Source organism: Cicer arietinum, chromosome 5 (genome assembly GCF_000331145.2).
Source record: "Cicer arietinum cultivar CDC Frontier isolate Library 1 chromosome 5, Cicar.CDCFrontier_v2.0, whole genome shotgun sequence".
Classification (NCBI taxonomy): Eukaryota; Viridiplantae; Streptophyta; class Magnoliopsida; order Fabales; family Fabaceae; genus Cicer; species Cicer arietinum.
The window spans coordinates 18932663-18949709 of record NC_021164.2 but is presented as its reverse complement, the minus strand read 5'-3'; the positions used below and the strand labels follow the sequence as shown (position 1 = coordinate 18949709).

The 17047-nt window shown below is 30.7% G+C and overlaps 1 protein-coding gene across 2 annotated transcripts; it reads left to right on the top strand.

Annotated features, from left to right (window-relative positions):
• The first annotated feature begins 11556 nt into the window (after positions 1–11556).
• Positions 11557–16573, top strand: LOC101512942 (DNA-directed RNA polymerases IV and V subunit 5B-like). 2 transcript variants are annotated; one of them, XM_012712086.3, is made up of 5 exons: positions 11771–11909; positions 12385–12439; positions 13898–14074; positions 14918–15031; positions 16210–16573. In XM_012712086.3, the coding sequence occupies exons 2-5, from the start codon at positions 12413–12415 to the stop codon at positions 16333–16335; spliced, it is 444 nt and encodes a 147-aa protein (XP_012567540.1). In that variant the 5' UTR covers positions 11771–11909; positions 12385–12412; the 3' UTR covers positions 16336–16573. The 2 variants fall into 2 exon arrangements, with proteins under 2 accessions (XP_004516253.1, XP_012567540.1); XM_004516196.4 differs by lacking the exon at positions 12385–12439 and having other exon boundaries at positions 11557–11909.
• The last annotated feature ends 474 nt before the right edge of the window (positions 16574–17047 follow it).

The following is a 17047-nucleotide window of genomic DNA, read 5'->3' as shown; positions in this document are numbered from 1 at the left end:
TTGTTTTGTGTAGAATTTGAAAACCATTAGAGTTAAACGAGTATTAAGAATGGGGAATCTCTTAATGTCTACGTTTACTTAATGTTGGCGTGAAAACCATTAGAGTTAAACGAGCATTAAAAATGGGGAATCTTTTAATATCTCGGTTTACTTAATGTGTGTTTGAGAAAATCGTTTAAGTGAAATGAGTATTAAGAATGAAGAATCTCTTAATGTCTTGTTTACTTAATGTTTATTTTGGAAAATCGTTTAAGTTAAAATGAGTATTAAGAATGGGGAATCTCTTAATGTCTTGTTTACTTAATGTTTGTTTTGGAAAATCGTTTAAGTTAAATGAGTATTAAGAATGGGGAATCTCTTAATGTCTTGTTTACTTAATGTTTGTTTTGGAAAATCGTTTAAGTTAAATGAGTATTAAGAATGAGGAATCTCTTAATGTCTTGTTTACTTAATGTTTGTTTTGGAAAATCGTTTAAGTTAAATGAGTATTAAGAATGAGGAATCTCTTAATGTCTTGTTTACTTAATGTTTGTTTTGGAAAATCGTTTAAGTTAAATGAGTATTAAGAATGAGGAATCTCTTAATGTTTGGAAAATCGTTTAAGTTAAACGAGTATTACGAATGGGGAATCTCTTAATGTCTTGTTTACTTAATGCTCGTTTTTGGAAATCGTTTAAGTGAAAAGAGTATTAAGAATGAGGAATCTCTTAATATTTCTGTTTACTTAATGTTTGTTTTGGAAATCGTCTAAGTTAAAAAGAGTATTAAGAATGGGGAATCTCTTAATATTTCTGTTTGCTTAATGTTTGTTGTGAAAATCGTTTAAGTTAAATGAGTATTAAGAATGGGGAATCTCTTAATGTCTTGTTTACTTAATGTTTGTTTTGGAAAATCGTTTAAGTTAAATGAGTATTAAGAATGGGGAATCTCTTAATGTCTTGTTTACTTAATGTTTGTTTTGGAAAATCGTTTAAGTTAAATGAGTATTAAGAATGGGGAATCTCTTAATGTCTTGTTTACTTAATGTTTGTTTTGGAAAATCGTTTAAGTTAAATGAGTATTAAAAATGGGGAATCTTTTAATATATGCATTTGCTTAACGATTGTTGTGGATGGAGTCAGTATACGCTCATGCATTTTCGTGCTTTTTGTAAATCTTGCAGACCCGTGATAGGTGGCACCTTGATAAATAGTACTTTGGCCTGTGATAGGCGGTACATTTATGATTTACGTTTTTGAAACCGTGCAGACCCGTGATAGGTGGCACCTCGGTAAACGATACGGGCCCGTTGATAGGAATTAGTTTAAGGTTTTCGCTTTTTTGTAAATTGTGCAGACCCGTGATAGGTGGCACCTCGATAAACGATACGGGCCCGTGATAGGCAGTACGTTTATGGTTTTCGCTTTTTTGTAAATTGTGCAGACCCGTGATAGGTGGCACCTCGAAAAACAGTACGGGCCCGTGATAGGTTTACGCTTTTTAGTAAATCGTGCAGACCCGTGATAGGTGGCACCTCGGTAATTGATACTTTGGCCTGCGATAGGCGGTACAATTATGATTTACGGCCCTTCGAGGAGGGTTTTGGTTTGGAATTCTGAGTCCATGCATTTTGGCATATACGCATTGCATTAGGGTGCTTGGCACGCGAGTCGTGTTTGATTCAAGTTTATGATTGAGTGTTTTGAATTTGAGTTGTCGTGGTAATTGTGTTGAAATTGCTAAGTGATATGAATTGTTTATTGTGTGTAAGTGTGATGGGTTGTAAAACTATTTCGAAACTCAATTTGTCGTGGTGATCGTGTGGGAATTGCTAAGTGTTAAGATGTGGAATTGTGTATGAATGTGATTGAGTTAGTTTATGTATTTTTGGAAGAATAAGCAGGGAAATCGATTTCCCAATCGATTTGATGAGTTGCAGAGACTTCACAAATTTGACAAAATCGATTTGGCAATCGATTTCGCAATCGATTTCGCAATATGTTTTTCAAAACCTTTTAAGAAATCGATTTGCAGAAAGACAGGAACTCAGCAAAACTGACAAAATCGATTTGGCAATCGATTGGCATTAATACCGGGGCTCAGACATTCATTCAATCGATTTCCCAATCGATTGAATTGACATAATAGATTGACATAAAATAATATAACATGACATGTACAATTAGCAAGATACAAGAGTGTTCCAATCGCACTAAGATATGGTGCTTCAGAAGCAAGTAATTCTTCATCCTCTTCTTGAGGTCTGAAAGGTCTTTCTGCACGTCTAGTGAGCTAACAACAATTGGAGTAGACAACGAATGAAATTTGTTCAAATAGAAACGTTTTAACACTTTTTCTATGTACATTTCTTGATGTACAAAAATTCCATTATTCAATTTGTACTCCCAAACAAACTTGAACTCTTTGTTTAACCAATCTATGGCTTTTGGAAGCTCTTCAAGAGTTCCAATAATATTTATGTCATCGACTTAGACAACAATTATGGTAAATTCATTTTTTGATCTTTTCATAAAAGTACAAGGACAAATAGAGTCATTTTTATATCCTATTAACAAATATTTACTAAGACGACTGCACACATGTGTCTAGATTGTTTTAGCCCATAGAGAGGCTTGTTCAATTTTATAGAGTAGTCTTCTCGAGATCCTAGACTATTGGCATCACGAAAATTAAATCCTTCAAGGAGCTTCATATAAATGTCACTATTAAGTGAGCCATACAAGTAAGCTATAAAAACATGTATCATGTGCAAATTTAGCACTTTATGTGTTACAACGCTAATTAAATATCAAAAAGTAGTTGCATTGATTGTACCAGTGAATATATCTCATCAAAATCAATCTCAGGTCTTTTTGAAAAGTTTTGGGCAACGAGTCTTGCTTTGTGTCTCACAGTTTCACCATTCTCATTTTGTTTTCGTACCAAAATCAATTTGTATCCGATGGATTTTGCACTTTTGGGTGTTCGGACTACAAGTCAAAATTGTTAAGCGAGTTTAATTCTACTTCAATTGCATCTTTCTATTTTTTCTAATTCTCACTTTCCACAAATCTAGCTTTAAATAAGTCTCCTATTGTTGGTTCAAGATATGTTATATAATGGATTGAGATTCATATCCAATATATATACTCAACCTTCTTTGAGGGCCCGTCTCGGTGCATTGTGGTGGAGAAGTTGAAACATCCAATGCACATCCAAAAAATATTATATGGGAGATATTATGTTCTTGACCAAAAATCAATTGTAAGGGGGAATGATTGTGATAGCTTGTTGTCCTGATGCAAATCAATGTTGCATCACGCAAAATTGCATGTCCCCAAATAGAAATTAGGAGTTTACATTTCATGAGCAGTGGTCTTGCAATTAACTGTCTACATACAATAAATTATTTTGCAAGTCCATTTTGTGTATGAACATGTGCTACAAGATGTTCAATATCAATTCCAATGGACATGCAATACTCATTAAATGCTTGAGATGAAAACATATTATTATGTAAGTAATGAACAAATAATAATTCAATATCAAGAGGTATTCTCTTGACAAGATAATCAGGAAAGTGAGTTCTAATTCGAATTAGTTGAGCAAGTAATATTGCGAATGCCTGATTGCCAGTTGATAACAAACAAAAATGTGACCATCTAGTTAATGCATCAATTAAAACCATTAAATATCTAAATGGTCCACATGGTGGGTGTATTGGCCCATAAATATCAACGTGTAAACAAGAGATACATGACAACTTATTAGACTGAAGAATCTCATGACTCTTCAATTGATAACAATACGAATTTTCAATTATTTTTTGCATCATTAGACTCGATCGGTCATACCAAATAACAAATTTATTATCGTTTGTAAACTTCTAGTTTACAATTACAAATGTTTCAATTGTACTAATATAAGTGTAGTACAAATAAGAGGAAAAGGCAAGTAGTTTTTCAATACACATCTTTCAACCAAATCATGTTTTGTGATAAAGTTGTACTCAATACATTCTTCATTTTATTTCAGCATTTTTCCACTTCTGGTGAAAAAACAAGTTCTAGAATTTCTCGACATAATCATGATCATGACCAAGACCACGAGTTTATCTGTGGGGATCGTGTGTTACTACATTCACTTTTGGGAATGAAACAATATCAAATGGGATGAATTTTATGATTTTTCATTAAAAGTTCATTATTTTTCCCGATCACATAGAGGCAAAAAATCAAACAAGAATATTTCTTAAAATTTGGAATAAATGAACAAATTAAATTAAAAACACATTAATAATATAGTTAATATGGAACGACAACTGAAACCCCCAAAATAAGTTCTTTAAGAACTGTATAATAAATCTAAACTTTGTCTAATCTTTTAAGAATACATGAATACTATATTCTTCATTAATTTATAGAGAGTAAATATTGATTTTATTTTGTAAGTTCTTCAAGAACTATATAATAAATTTAAACAAAATATTTGTGGAACCCTTTGTGGATGCATGAATATTGATCTCTTCTGAAATTCATAGGAATATATATTGAGTTTTTAAGTTCTTCAAGAACTATGATAGATCTAAACAAAATATTTATATAATTCTTGATGGATGCATGCATATTGAATTCTTCTCGAATTCATAAGAATAAATATTGAGTTTTTAAATTCTTCAAGAACTATTTAACATTGATCTAAACAATATGTAGAACAATAAATATGATTGTAATTATTTTAGGATGCATGAGTATTGAATTCTTCTAGAATTCATTGAAAGTAAATAAACATGATATATATAAATAGACTTAATTATAGTTTTGGTCTCTATTATTACCAATTCACGGAATTGGTCCGCTATTTTAAATGTCACAGTGTGACATATTTTTAATAACGTGACATACAATTCTATAACATAGAATCTAGATGCATTAATTATTCATATGACATTAATTAAATTAAAAATATACAAATTTCCGAAGTTGAAATCTAAGTTTTTACGATGTTTTATTATAATTTCATAGGTATTAATCATTATACATCATCCTATCTTATGTCATATGTCACGTTATTGAAAACATTTCACGTCATCATTTTTTAGTTAAAAAATCTGAGTGAGGGACTAAAATTGTCGACTTTTAAAATAAGGGGACCAATTTTGTGTAAAAATAGATGAATATTTAGAAAATTAATATTAAAATTATGAAAGATATATATTTATTAGACTTATAGATCTTAGAACTTCATGCTGATAACATATTGTGAACTAATCGGAATAATTAAGGGCAAGATCTAGGAAAGTAGAGATGAATGAGAGAAAGCGAGAAAAGAGAAAAAGAGATAATGGATAATATTATTATTATACCGTTAACCTATTTGTAAGTACAAATAAAGGGACATTCACTAATGAACTTAATATTCATAATAAGTATTTTTTTTTTAAATAATAATTTTCATTAATACTCATTAACGTAAATTTTAATGTTCTTAAAAACCTAATTTAATCACATAAAATCTAATTTTTTTTTAATTACAACAAATCAAATCAGAAACTTAGTAATTGATTATTTATATTGATTTTCATTTTTTTAAAATTAAAATTATTTATTAAATTTTCTTTTTTTTTTAAAAGTGTGAAAAGTTCACAAAATCCTTTTTAAAATAATTATCTGTAAAATAAAAGTTTTTTTTAAGTCTAAATTTTTATTTTAAAATAATTATCTGTAAAATAAATATACTAAAACAATAATATTACTAACATGTTATGGACATCCTAACTTTCATATTTAAAAAGAAAATTAAAAAAGATAAATTTGTACAATCTTTAAAAGCAGAAGAATTTAAATGAAAAAAAAAAAAAAAACTTAATGTTTTATAAATGACATGTAATGTAATATCTTTTTGTGTTTATTGTGTTATTAGTTTCTGTAATATAAAAAAAAAAGTTTGATTTTAATTTTTGTAAAATATTTTTTTTATTCGATCCATATCATTTGTGATTGGTACATTTCTAGTTCTTGGATGAATTTAAAAAGTTGATGTCGCATAGACACATTGCAAAATTTGTGATCAAGTAGAGTAGTGATTTTTTTATTACTTTATTAAAATGCACACATAAAATCTTTTTAATATTGAGTTAGGAAGATAACCTAGTTGTCGAAGAAACTTTTCTTTTTCTTATGCGTAGTTCTTCTTTATCTATATATAGGATAGGGGTGTTTAAAGTTTTTTTTTCTCTAAAATCTTCTATTTTCACTTTTTTTTCATGTATCTTTAATTAAATAAGCATTTTTCATAAATATTTATGTTTTTTCATATACAACATTTGATTTTCTATTTTGATGTAATATTTATTTAGTTTATGTTTGACAAATTAACATTTATTAAATACATTCAGATTCAATCAATGATTTTAGTGTTGTTAACAATGTAATTTTTAAGCATTTATTCTGAACACTTAAATCTTATTATATATGTAGACTTTGTCATTATTCTATATATTTTTTCGTTTTATATAATTTATCGTTTATTTATAGATTTTGTTAACAATGAAAAGAGGAAGAAGAGAGACAACCACTCTAGGGTTTCATATCATAGAAAGAACTAGATTTGAGTTAATAGGGTTACAATGAGTATATATACAAAAGAATAGAAATGTCTAAAATATCCTTATTACTAATATATAATAATATTATCTAACATCTCCCCTCAAACTCACGATGCATTAACATGGAGCATCGAGAGTTTGTCAACTAAAAAACGGAAACGTTTAATGGAATGCATATTTGTGAACAAATCAGCAATCTGTAAAGAAGAAGAGACAAACGGTAGAGTGATGGTTCCATGCTGAAGATGATGACGAGTAAGATGACAATCAATCTCAATGTGTTTGGTGCGTTCATGAAAGACCGAGTTGTGAGCAATTTGAATTAGCACTCTTGTAATTGCAGTGCATCGGAGTTGGCTCAGAAAAAGAGATACCCATATCAGACAAAAGCCAACGCAACCAAATTATTTTAGTGATTGTGGATGCCAAAGCACGATACTCAGCTTCTGTAGAGGAGCGAGAGACAATGTCTTGTTTCTTACTCTTCCAAGAAATAAGAGAGTCTCCAAGAAAGATACAAAACTATGTGGTGGATTTACGATTTGTGGTGTCACCAGCACAATTAGCATCAGAATAAGCTCGTAACTCCAATGAGATGGAAAGAGAAGGCTTTGAAATTGAGTTCCTCGAATATAACGAAGAATCCGAACAACTGTTGCCCAGTGTACTATAGTGGGAGAGACAACAAACTGACTAACAAAATGAACAACACAAGCAATGCCAGGTCTGGTAATCGTAAGATACACTAAGCTGCCAACCAAAGTACGATACAAAGTGGAATCTGATAAATGAACACCATCCGAGGGAGCATATTTCACATTCAACTCAAGAGGAGTATCTCCTGCTCTAGTATTAGAAAGAGGAGCCTGGCCAAGAATGTTGGCAATATACTTGGATTGAGAAAGAATGTAGCCTCTAGGAGAGTAGGCAACTTCAATCCCCAAGAAATAGCGAAGAGTTCCCAAGTCCTTCATCTCAAACTGTTTGGCTAACTGCAATTTCAACTCATTGATTCCAATAACATCATCACCTGTAATAATCATATCATCAACATATAGAGAAAGTATAATGCGACTATAAGTGGTGGACCTTATAAAAAATGCAGAATCATGTTCACTAGAGCGGAAACCAAAAGAAGTGATCACAGTAGAGAATTTCTCAAACCAAGCTCAAGGAGCCTGTTTAAGACCATATAAAGCCTTTTTTAACTTACAAACTTCCCCTTGATTATTAGAAACTCCTTGTGGAGGGACCATATAGACTTCTTCATGAAGCTCACCATTCAAAAAAGTATTTTTGACATCCATTTGGGAAATATGTTATTGATGAACAGATGCAACTACAATAAGAGTACGGATAGTGGTCATCTTGGCTACAGGAGCAAAAGTTTCTTCATAATCCATACCATATTGTTGAGAGAAACCCTTAGCAACAAGATGTGCTTTGTAGCGCTCAATTGACCCATCATACTTAGTTTTGATCTTGTATACCCAACGAGACCCAATAACACGTTTTCTAGGAGGAAGAGGTATTAATTCCCAAGTATTTTTTTTGTGCAATGCAAATAGTTCTTATGCCATAGTCTGCTGCAAAAAAGGATCAAGAACAACCTCTTTATAGGAAGAGGGCTCAGACAAACTGTGAATAGAGGTTAAGAAAGAAACAAACGAAGTTGAGTATGTGGAATAGACAAAATCAGGTAACTGGGTAGACTTACGTTAACGAGAGGGGTAACGAGGAGGATCAACAATCGCAGGAGGTGATTGGACAACCGGGGGGACAAGAGGGATGTCATCATGTGGAGTATTAGTATTTATCCTGCAATTCTCAACATTACAATCACTAGGAGCATAATCATTAGGACTAAACAGATCAATATGGGTTAGTTCAGAACTCTTAGTAAAATAACATTACGAGATATGTGCTCAAGATCAATAGTTCAGATCAATATGTGCTCAAGAAAAATAACATTAAGAGATACATAAAGTTTTCTTTCATGAGGATCATAACAACAATAACCCTTATGACCATCCCCATAAAAAACACACATGGTTGAACGAGAAGACAACTTATTGTGCTCTACTTAAGGGCGAAGAACAAAACAAGTAGAACCAAAAACTTTCAAAGAATAGTAATCAAGGGTAGAATCATACAATTTTTCAAAGGGAGACAAACCTAATATGATAGATGATGGAATTCTATTAATAACATGAACATTAGTAAGAACTGTTTCTCCCCAAAACTCACTAGGAACTGAAGCGGACAACAAAAGGGAACGAGCAGTCTCTATAATATGACGGTGTTTCCTTTCAGCAACTCCATTTTGTTGAGGAGTATCAGTACAAGATGTTTGGTGGAGGGTGCCATCATAAACAAGTAATTCAGAAAATTTATTAGAGGTATATTCACCACCTAAATCACAACGAAAACACTTTATAACAGAATTATGTTGAGTTTTGACCATTACACGAAACATATGATAAATGTCAAAAAATTCAGACCGATTTTTCATATGTTTCGTGAAATGGTCAAAACTCAACATAATTTTGTTATAAAATAGCTTTGGTTGATTTTGGGATCTACTATAAAGAAGAGAGAGACTATTTTGATAGGAAAGACAACCACCAAAAGAGAAAAGAGAAGAGTAACCCTATTCCCGATTTTGTTAAATCAGTCTCACAAAAATATCGATTGTGCACTCGTTAACCGTTGGATCGGGCTGATTTATGGACAGAAGGTTCGCAACATTCAGGTCTTCGTCTTCAACGGTCGGATCGGCGAAACAACGTCTGTAGGGGGGAGAAATCGTGCTCACACAACACCAGATTATCCCTAATTTATTTTATCTCAGTGATTGTGTTTGTCGTATTTTTCTGTCATTATTTGTTATGGTTGGTGCTAAGGATGATTCTCTTCAAGCACATTGGAAAGCACATTGTCCAAAATTGGAGAGAGCACATAAGAAGAATTTTAGGGGATCATCATCCAATTCTGTTGCTTCTACTCCTCCTACCATTGGCTTTAGTTCTGGTTATGTATACTCATTTGAGACTGTTTCCCAAATATCTGATATTGCAGAACAACTTCAAAACTTCTTACCACTCAATCACATGCCATGTCTGCCACCTCTTCTAAAGGTTTGAACTCATCTGGTATGTCAGGTATATCTCCTTCCATATGAATTCTTGATTCGGGAGCATCTCATCATATGACATACGATGATAAATCTTTTGTATCTGTGAAACCTGTCTCGTCTGTGTCGGTTACGACTGTTGATGACACTCCTATGCCACTAGCAGGCGTTGGTTCTGTCTCCACACCTAACATGTCTCTTTCTGATGTTTATGATATTCCTAATCTTACTTTGATTCTTGCTTTTGTTAGTCAAATATGTGATCTCGATTATTCGGTTATATTTTCTTCCACTTCTTGTTGTGTGCATGATCAACATTCCGGGAGGCTGATTGGGACAAGTCATAGACACAGGGACTTTATGTTTTGGATGACCTGCGACTCCCAGATACTGCAGCCTCAACAACTACTGCTGACTTATTATCTAGTTTTCGCTTGAATTCCTTATCTTCTAGTTTTTATTTATGGCATTCTCGCCTTGGACATGTTTCTTCTTCTAGATTAAAATATTTGGCTTCTACTGGAGCCTTAGGAAAGTTGCAAACTTGTGATATCTCAAATTGTTGTGGTTGTAAACTTGCTAAACTTCCAGCTTTACCGTTTAGTAAAAGTGTTTCCGTTTCATATGCGCCATTTGATTTAGTTCGCTCTAATACCATGTTAACAATGAAAAGAGGAAGAAGAGAGACAACCACTCTAGGGTTTCATAACATAGAATGAACCAAACTTGAGTTAATAGGGTTACAATGAGTATATATACAAAAGAATAAAAATATCTAAAATACCCTTATTACTAATATATAATAATATTATGTAACAGATTTATCATTTTTCGTTTTAATAATATATGACTAACCCATTTTATCGACATACTTCAACTCAATTATTCATACAGAAAAAATTACTATATCTGCTCTCTGTATTTTCTTGCACAAGGTGATAATAGGAATGGAGTGCTTCAACGAGGGAAAGAACCACACTGGATGGGTGGTTTTGGTTTGGGCTATAGGTTCGGTAGTTGGTTTGGAAGAAAAGAGGGGAAATTGGATGTAGCATTCTTCTAGGAAGATTATAAAGTGGATTAGTTATATTATTGTTTAGGAATATGTGAATTTACCCAAAATAAACCTATCCCATCTGATTACTCTTGCCCATGGAGGAATATTTTGCAAGAATATTTATATTTTAATTTGTTTTATTTTTTTAAAACTATAGTAATCATTTTAGATTTATTGAGAGTATTTAAAATAATTTAGAAACAATTATAAATATTATATGACTTTTATGTCTGCCATTTTAATTGTCACATCATCCAAATTAGATGTGAAATTAAAAATTGAACAAACTGTCTCATAATTCAAAAATTAAGTGATCAAGATTGGATACACAAAATAAATTATAATTTTAGTCTTCTTATTTGTATCAATTGATAAAGTTTATTTTTCTATTTTAAAATAATAATATTGTAAATAAAATAATATATATACAATGATGTATAAAAATTAATATTTATAAAATTAAAATAAAATTCTAAAAAATCTTAACTTTCAACTTCAATATTTTTTAATTAAATTAATAACATATAAATAATTAATGTCTATATATCATAAAATCGTATACATATCATATAAATTCTTTCAAATTGTCTATTTTAATTCAAAAATCTAAATGAGAAAATAAAACCATTAAATTTTAATATAGAAAATCAATTTCATAAAAATATAAAAATAGAAAGATGCAGTTAAGTCAAAAAAAAAAAAAATTAGGGAATAGTGAATAAGACACAAAAAAATGGTAACGGAATGGGTACTATATATCCAGCACGCTTTTTGCTTTTACCACTCTCTCACTAACTAACGTACACACTATTTTCTTGTGTCCTCGTTTCATATTCTTTTTCTGTTAGCTTAACGTATCAAAGAAGTTTGATTTTTGTTTTTTTTTGCAAATGGCGACGAACGAAAACGAATGCATTGTGAAGAATTTGTACATGAATGAAGGAAGTGTTGAGAGTATTCGTTACTTTGAATGTCGAAAGACGTTGATGGAAATGCTTCGTGATAGATGGTATAATGTTTGTCAATCTGAGATTACTCTTTCTCTTAACGAGTATCGTCAACGGTTTGGTGCAGTTCCTAAACCTGAAACCCTTGGTGTTTGTGTTTCTCTGACCTCTAACCCCTCCAATAAGGTAATTTATATAAATATTAACAGAATGTTTGTAATTTGTAATGTTTATTCTTGTTCTACATGTATTTTTATTTATCTTTTTTAATTCTAGCTACTTGCTATTGTGGTTGCATCTTAATTTGTGATGTGATATGAAAAAATTAGAATCTACAAAAAATAAAAACAGTTTAAAATAACTAGATGTATTAAGTAGCTTTTCTTGAAAATAATTTTCCATGTGTGATTTCTGTTAGAAAAAGTGAGTTTCATTATGGTAAACTTTAGGAGGAAACGAAGTTAATGTTGTTGAATGGATTAATTTTGCTTTCAGAATTTATTCTAACTTGAAGTTGAAATTTGGAACTCCTCTTTGAAATTGATTTTAAGTCTCATATTCATCATTTATTTCACTTTTAGGTGTATGTATATAAATATAAATTACTTTACACTAAACTCATTTAATTAAGTTAATTCAAAATCAATTTTTACCGTGCCAGAACCAAACACGCACCAAAGATTGTATGGATGGATGAGTTTCTTGCCACTAAGAAGGTAAATTTTTGTTTTTTCAAAATTAATGTATGTATCTGAAGATCTTTTAAAAAACGAAAGGTTTTCCATGGTTCAACATGTTCCTTAAAATTTTATAATAAAGTTTGGAAGCTAAATTTGGTCCACTTTTTCCTTCCCTCTAAATTTCTCCATCAAAAGATACCCTTAAAGCAATTTAGCAGGGGAAAGAAATGAGGTGAAGGCATTGTTTTGTTTCTGTAGAGCCCTGTATTGGTGATTTGATGGGAATCAGGAGCTTTTTGGAGTACTTTTTGAAACATATGAAGGTGTCAGTGGCAGAGCAGAGGGTGTTTGAATCTAAGTTGTGGCTATTCTTGTTGCTCCCAAACTTATGTGGATCATTATGTATTTTGCATAGTCTCATAATGTTAATGTGCTTCTTCTGATTCGTTCCTGTATTTTTAACTAGTCTTGTTTTTTATATTGCTCATGAATAAAAAAGTCATTTTCAATGTAACAGAAACTACTGCTTTTTATATTATTGCTCTTACAATTGATTATTCATACAGAAAAAATTACTATATCTACTCTCTGTATTTCATTAAAAAAAACTGGTAGTTTAATGTATCCAGAGAAGTCTCTTGCATTATATAGAATAATATTTATGGTTTCTTTCGTTTTGTTGCAAAAGTTGTTCTCTGTTTTGGCTAATAATTGATGAAAAATGCTAAACAGAAAGAATAAGTTTTGCCAATATGCTTTGACATGCTTGTAGACTATTGAATGAGAGTGCATAGTCTGTACTGATTTACTCCATCCAAGATCATCCAACAATTGACCTTGATTGTAGTAAAATTTTGTGAACATTCTTGTTGTATATAAACACGCTTAGTTAATTTTAGAATTCAGGTGAAGTCTAACTCAACTCCACGAAATTGATGCATAAGGTGAGGGATGTTCACCATTGATAACCACTATTTAGGCCAAATTAGGCTTGGTCCAACAAATATATAATAGACTTTGATACTAGTTTAGAATTTGGGTTGAGTCTAACTCAATCTCACAAAATCGGCTTAAAAGGTGAGAGATGTCCACCACTTCTAATCCCTATTCAGATCATCTTAGTATCCAATGTGGAACTCAAACAGTTAATAATGACAGAACTGCTGTGGACTTGTGAGTGAATGAATTAGCTTTGAACTGTTTTTTTCATCTTTCTATGTATATCTCATGCATGCACAAATTTTGTTAAATATTCTGTCATGTTTTGATTCCTTTCACCAATCTAATTTGTGTAGGTAATCATGCTGATTCTGCATGATAAAAAAACTTATTATTCGAGAACAGTTGCATCATATGTTCTCCTGCAGAATGATTTACCTGTTTTTATATGTCCAATCCTTTGTTACCTACCTAGTTGCATAGCATGAAGAATGCTTTTCACATTCACATTGTTGTTGTTTTACTATGGCTCAGGACATTCATTCTTCTATGCAGGTACAAGTTGTATTTACAGGAACTGAATATATAAGGAAAAAAACGATGACTGATATATATAGCCAGATTGTGGACAAAGAAAGATTGAGTAGGCTGATACTTATTGTGCAAAGCAATATGACTGCATTTGCTCGTAAAGAATTGGAAAAGTGTCCATATAAAGTTGAGATTATAAAAGTAAGTTAAATAGCCCTTCCATGAATGCTTAATTTACATTTTTAATTTAAATATTTTGGTGGAGAAAATAAATAAACCAATTTTAGTGTTTTAATTGTTCTTGTAATCATATGCATAATATGTTCAAGAACTAGGAACATGTTACATATATGTAAGACCTATTTTCTGAGTGGAGGACGTATACCAATGACTTGAGCTTTTGCTTTGCTCTCGTATGTGTTTTTTTTTCTTTTTCTTTTTCTGAGTGTTTACTTGATAAATTAGGAAGCTCCATCATGTTGATGCAACAAAATATGTCACAATTTTAATTTTAGATGAAGAAAATCTTGAAAGGGTCTAAAATAAGTTTTCCATGCTCCAAAGTGAGTTCTATCTATGTTTGCATTTGCATCTCTTTTACTTATTTGTTTAAGTGAAAATCAAAACAGAAACGTGGAAATTAAATAGGCCCTGAACTTGTGATTTAGGTCCAGAGCTATAGATGTTTTATTTTGTAATTTTTTATCCCGTGATTCTAACAAAAACACATTTACCTGCTTTATTGTTTGTTGTACATTTGGGAATAAACTTTCTAAATTCCTTATGGATCTCATGTATCACCAACATAGCATGGTATCTAGATGCATATTTCTTACAGAGCTTATGCAATGATTTTTCTAAATTACAGATCAGTTGTAAGATTCCTAATGTGTCAAGTTCATATTGTGCAATTTGATTTTGAATTTGAGATTTATGTGAACAACATTAGCAACTGATACCATTTCAGTGTTTTGGGAACTTTTGGTATTGCTTTTTTTTTTAAGAGAATTTTAAGTCCATAACACCAAGTTACTTTGTCTCTAGTTGAATGACTTGGTGGTCAATGTAACAAAGCATGTGCTGCAGCCAAAGTTTGAGGTACTCACTGCTGATGAGAAACAAGAACTGCTGAAGAAGTATAAGATTGGAGAGAAACAGGTAAAGTTCTCAAAGATGCTTATTGGCTGTCTATAACTAGCAAGCACTTTGTAAATAGTTATTCATTATGATTGTAGTTTTCAATGAAGGTGAGAATAAATGAAATTCTAATTAACGAAAATTGGGAAATATGATGCTTATGCTTTGGCAGTTGGACATAGTGTATTAACATTATCAAGACAACATTCTTCTATCGATTGCCTTAGAATTGAATTTGACTCCTTAAATCGAGTAGAGAGTAAAATAAGTAATCTCAACAATTAATAAGAAAAATCAAGGGTTTACGAAGAACAAACAGAGTTTAGGAAGTAATAAGAAAAATCGCAATTTAAAGAGAAAAGTAAAGGGTTTAGATTTTAATGCATTCATGATTTGTTATGCATGTATATGTAATATCAACTATTGATTTATTTATCAATAAATGATATTACTTACTTTAAAGTCTAAAGTGAGTTAATTACTTTAGAGGAATTAGATCACTTACAGTTATTATATTTTGGCAAATATATACATTTAGTCCTTAAAGTTTAGTTCAATTTTCGCTTAGGTTCTTTAAGTTTATTTTTTCTTGATTATGTCCTTTAAGTTACATTCATTTGCACCATTAGCCTTTAAGAATTATTAAATTATGCATGCAATCCTTTAAGTTTGAAAAATTTCTCGAATTAATATTATGAAATCTTAAGATCTAATCGAAACATCAAAAAGTTGATTGTCCAAGCTACTTTGCATGTGAAGAAAGTTAAAGAAATTGATTATGTGGGTAGATCTTTATTACCTTGTTTTTAAGGTTATACGTGTGTTTAAATTATTGTAGAGAAAATCAAGAAATATATATCATTTATAAGATTTAATAAATGTTTTCTGAAAGATTAGTATGAGAGATATATTGTTTCAGCATTTAGTAGAGTTTCAAATGATAAAAAATTGTCAATTGAACTAATTGTTGTCAAAATTGAGATAAAAGAATAATGGTGCAAATAGAATGTAATTTAAAGGATCAAATCAGGATAACATCAACTTAAAGAATCTATACAAAAATTGAGTTTATCTTAAAAGGACTATAGATATATTTTTGTCTTATATTTTTAATTCTGGAAGTTTAATACCATAGTAAAAACATAGTTGTTTATATTGATTGTACCAATAATTATATCTTATTTTGTTTGTATATTTAGCTACCTCACATGCTAAGAACTGATGCCATAGCAAGCTACTTTGGGTTGGAAAGAGGACAAGTCCTGAAGATCTCTCACAGTGGTGAGATGTTTAATTCTCTCGTAACTTACCGTTATGTGGTGTAATACTTCTACTGCATTATGCTGCTATATATGCAACAGTAACAATTCCAATTTTAGTGTTTTAGAACCTAACATACTTACCATTAGCAGAAAGATTATAAAGGGATTGATTAGTGTTTACAAAGTTCTATTGTGTATGTGTTCTGTTTTTCCTTTGCCTATACATGTTAAGAAACTTGTCAAGCGAGACACTTTATGATAGTGACCATATCACTTCTTATTGATAGGCGTCATGATTCAATACTCTTGCACTCATACCAAAAACTTGTTATATATTATGGTGAGGAGTTGGGTCGGAAAGAAGAGGCTACTATTGGGTTGAGCATTCAACCTAATAGCAAAATACTTCAATTGGTGAAGATTTAATTTAATTTTTTATATAATATAACAAAATGAAGGTGAATTTGTTTTGGATTAAATATGTTTTGATCAATAAAAAAAAATTATTCACATTTTAGTCTTTATTTTGATTTTGTAGAGTCTAAAAATATCAATTTTTTACAAAAAAAAATAATTCAAAATAGGGTCTATAAATGAATCAAAAAAGTTATGAACTAAAAAGTTGAAAATTGGTTTATAGGAATTAAAAATAAACTTTTTAATTTTTTAGAGATTAAAATTTATTTTATCTTTTTTAATTATTAAAATTATACTTTTTATATGGTTTGATTGTTAAAATTAGAACAACACCTCCAAAATATTAGATCCAAATTTC